At 35.0% G+C, this 1,702-nt stretch overlaps 1 protein-coding gene across 1 annotated transcript; it reads left to right on the forward strand.

The window, feature by feature from the left end:
* The first annotated feature begins 386 nt into the window (after positions 1 to 386).
* LOC109592331 (uncharacterized) lies at positions 387 to 1,561 on the forward strand. The gene is made up of 2 exons (XM_020007802.1): positions 387 to 935; positions 1,028 to 1,561. The coding sequence occupies exons 1-2, from the start codon at positions 546 to 548 to the stop codon at positions 1,544 to 1,546; spliced, it is 909 nt and encodes a 302-aa protein (XP_019863361.1). The 5' UTR covers positions 387 to 545; the 3' UTR covers positions 1,547 to 1,561.
* The last annotated feature ends 141 nt before the right edge of the window (positions 1,562 to 1,702 follow it).

The following is a 1,702-nucleotide window of genomic DNA, read 5'->3' on the forward strand; positions in this document are numbered from 1 at the left end:
TTGACTTAATTGGAACTTTTTCTATATGGCTTTGTAGCTTGAGAATAGGTAGTTGTAGTGGGCCTATTCTCAAAAGGAGTGTATTTTTAGTTTTGGTGCAATTGTGTTGTCAAATTCATCATTTTTAGGTGACAAGAGATGAGAAAGTCATGCATTGGTAGACTGCATATACTAAAAGAAAAGGAAAGTTTCAGCAATTATAATGCATGATAAATGTCAAGTTTTATTGTATTATTGTACATAAAATCACACTTTTATTAGCAATAATAATAATACTTTTTATCATTGTTTTATTTTTATTCTGAATGAAAACGTAATATGACGTATTTCCGGTGAAACAAGCCTCAGAACATCCGGTCGGGCCGTGTTTCATATCCAGGGGTATATAGTATCTATGCTCTAATTTACCGAATAAGAGTCTGGTGTCACGCCTAATATCAACTCGTGTTGCATTTGCCAAAAATGGGAGACCCAATGAAATTGCCGTGTCTATAGTTATTGCTTAGTTACCATGGTTACAGCGTCTTACTCCCACGTTTTTAAACATGGCTGAGAATTGTCTTTGCTGCGGTGCTGCAACAAACAGAGATAGGAGACTTTTAACCTCTGAGTCCAGTAAATCTGTAGTCCCTACGCTAGTTGAACTCTTTGAGAGAAGCATGAAATTGAAGGGGGTAGAATTTCCGGGATGTGCTACATCTACGAACATCATGGAATGGACTACATGTAGATATGCATGCAAAAGTTGCTACAAGAAGCTAGGACAGTTCATGAAATTGCAGCAAGAGCTAGAGGCCCACATTATAAACGTTTTAGATTCTGGACTAGTTCCCAACACTGCAGTTACTGTCGTTAACCCTGGGATTAAAAGAGCAAGATGCCTGGATCAGACCATGCAAACTACACCAAAGAAAAGGAAGGATCCTGATTTATCTGTAAGAATTTATGCATTTTGTTACAAATAACTTTACTGCATGCATTACATGTGATATATGCTGGCTATTATTATCAACTACATTAATCATAGGTTGTCTTTAATTATGAAACACCACGTATGACTCACCTTGTGACTCCGAGAAGAAAAAAAATTGCTTCTCTGCTGGTAAGAGGAAAACCGAAATCTCTCGCACTGGAACTCATCAAGCATCGTAGATATTTGCAGCCACTATTGGGTCAGGTTGGTGCTCTTTTAAAAAGGGAGATGCGACATCTTTGCTCAAACAATGTAGCAGATTCATTAATCAGCATTAAATTAGCTGATTTTTCATGGGCAAATTACTTTCAAAAGATCAAATCACATGCTCCATGCATTGTTGAACTATTAAAATTAATTCTCACTGGCAAGAATAAGATGAATAAAGATATTATCCGTGTTACTGGTCTCATTGTTTCTATCATAACATCATTCAAAAGAAGTTCAATAAATGTTGTTCAGAAGATGATTTCTATTATTCTCTGTGCATCATACATACACACAAGTAAAGTGCATATTATCCATAATGTAATGAATAATAATGTTTTATGTATTAATAATGAAAATACTTGACTATTATATGGTAAGGATAATTTTCTCTATTGCGAGAATTGACACTCAGAACATGAACAAACTTGAAAACAAACATCACAGCAAGAACAAGTATTTTTAAGTCTCTCATTTGGATTATATGAAGAAAACATAGAATACAAAAAATCTCTGCGACAC

This window comes from Amphimedon queenslandica, unplaced genomic scaffold (assembly GCF_000090795.2).
Source record: "Amphimedon queenslandica unplaced genomic scaffold, v1.1 AMPQUscaffold_5578_Cont22455, whole genome shotgun sequence".
In the NCBI taxonomy this organism is placed as follows: domain Eukaryota; kingdom Metazoa; phylum Porifera; class Demospongiae; order Haplosclerida; family Niphatidae; genus Amphimedon; species Amphimedon queenslandica.

What these genes read in the sequence shown, in the direction of transcription:
- LOC109592331 (XM_020007802.1), top strand. Translation starts at nt 546, where the DNA reads ATGGCTGAGAATTGTCTTTGCTGCGGTGCTGCAACAAACAGAGATAGG. An exon ending in GGAAGGATCCTGATTTATCT is followed by an intron (nt 936 to 1,027) that starts GTAAGAATTTAT and finishes CATTAATCATAG; the next exon opens with GTTGTCTTTAATTATGAAAC.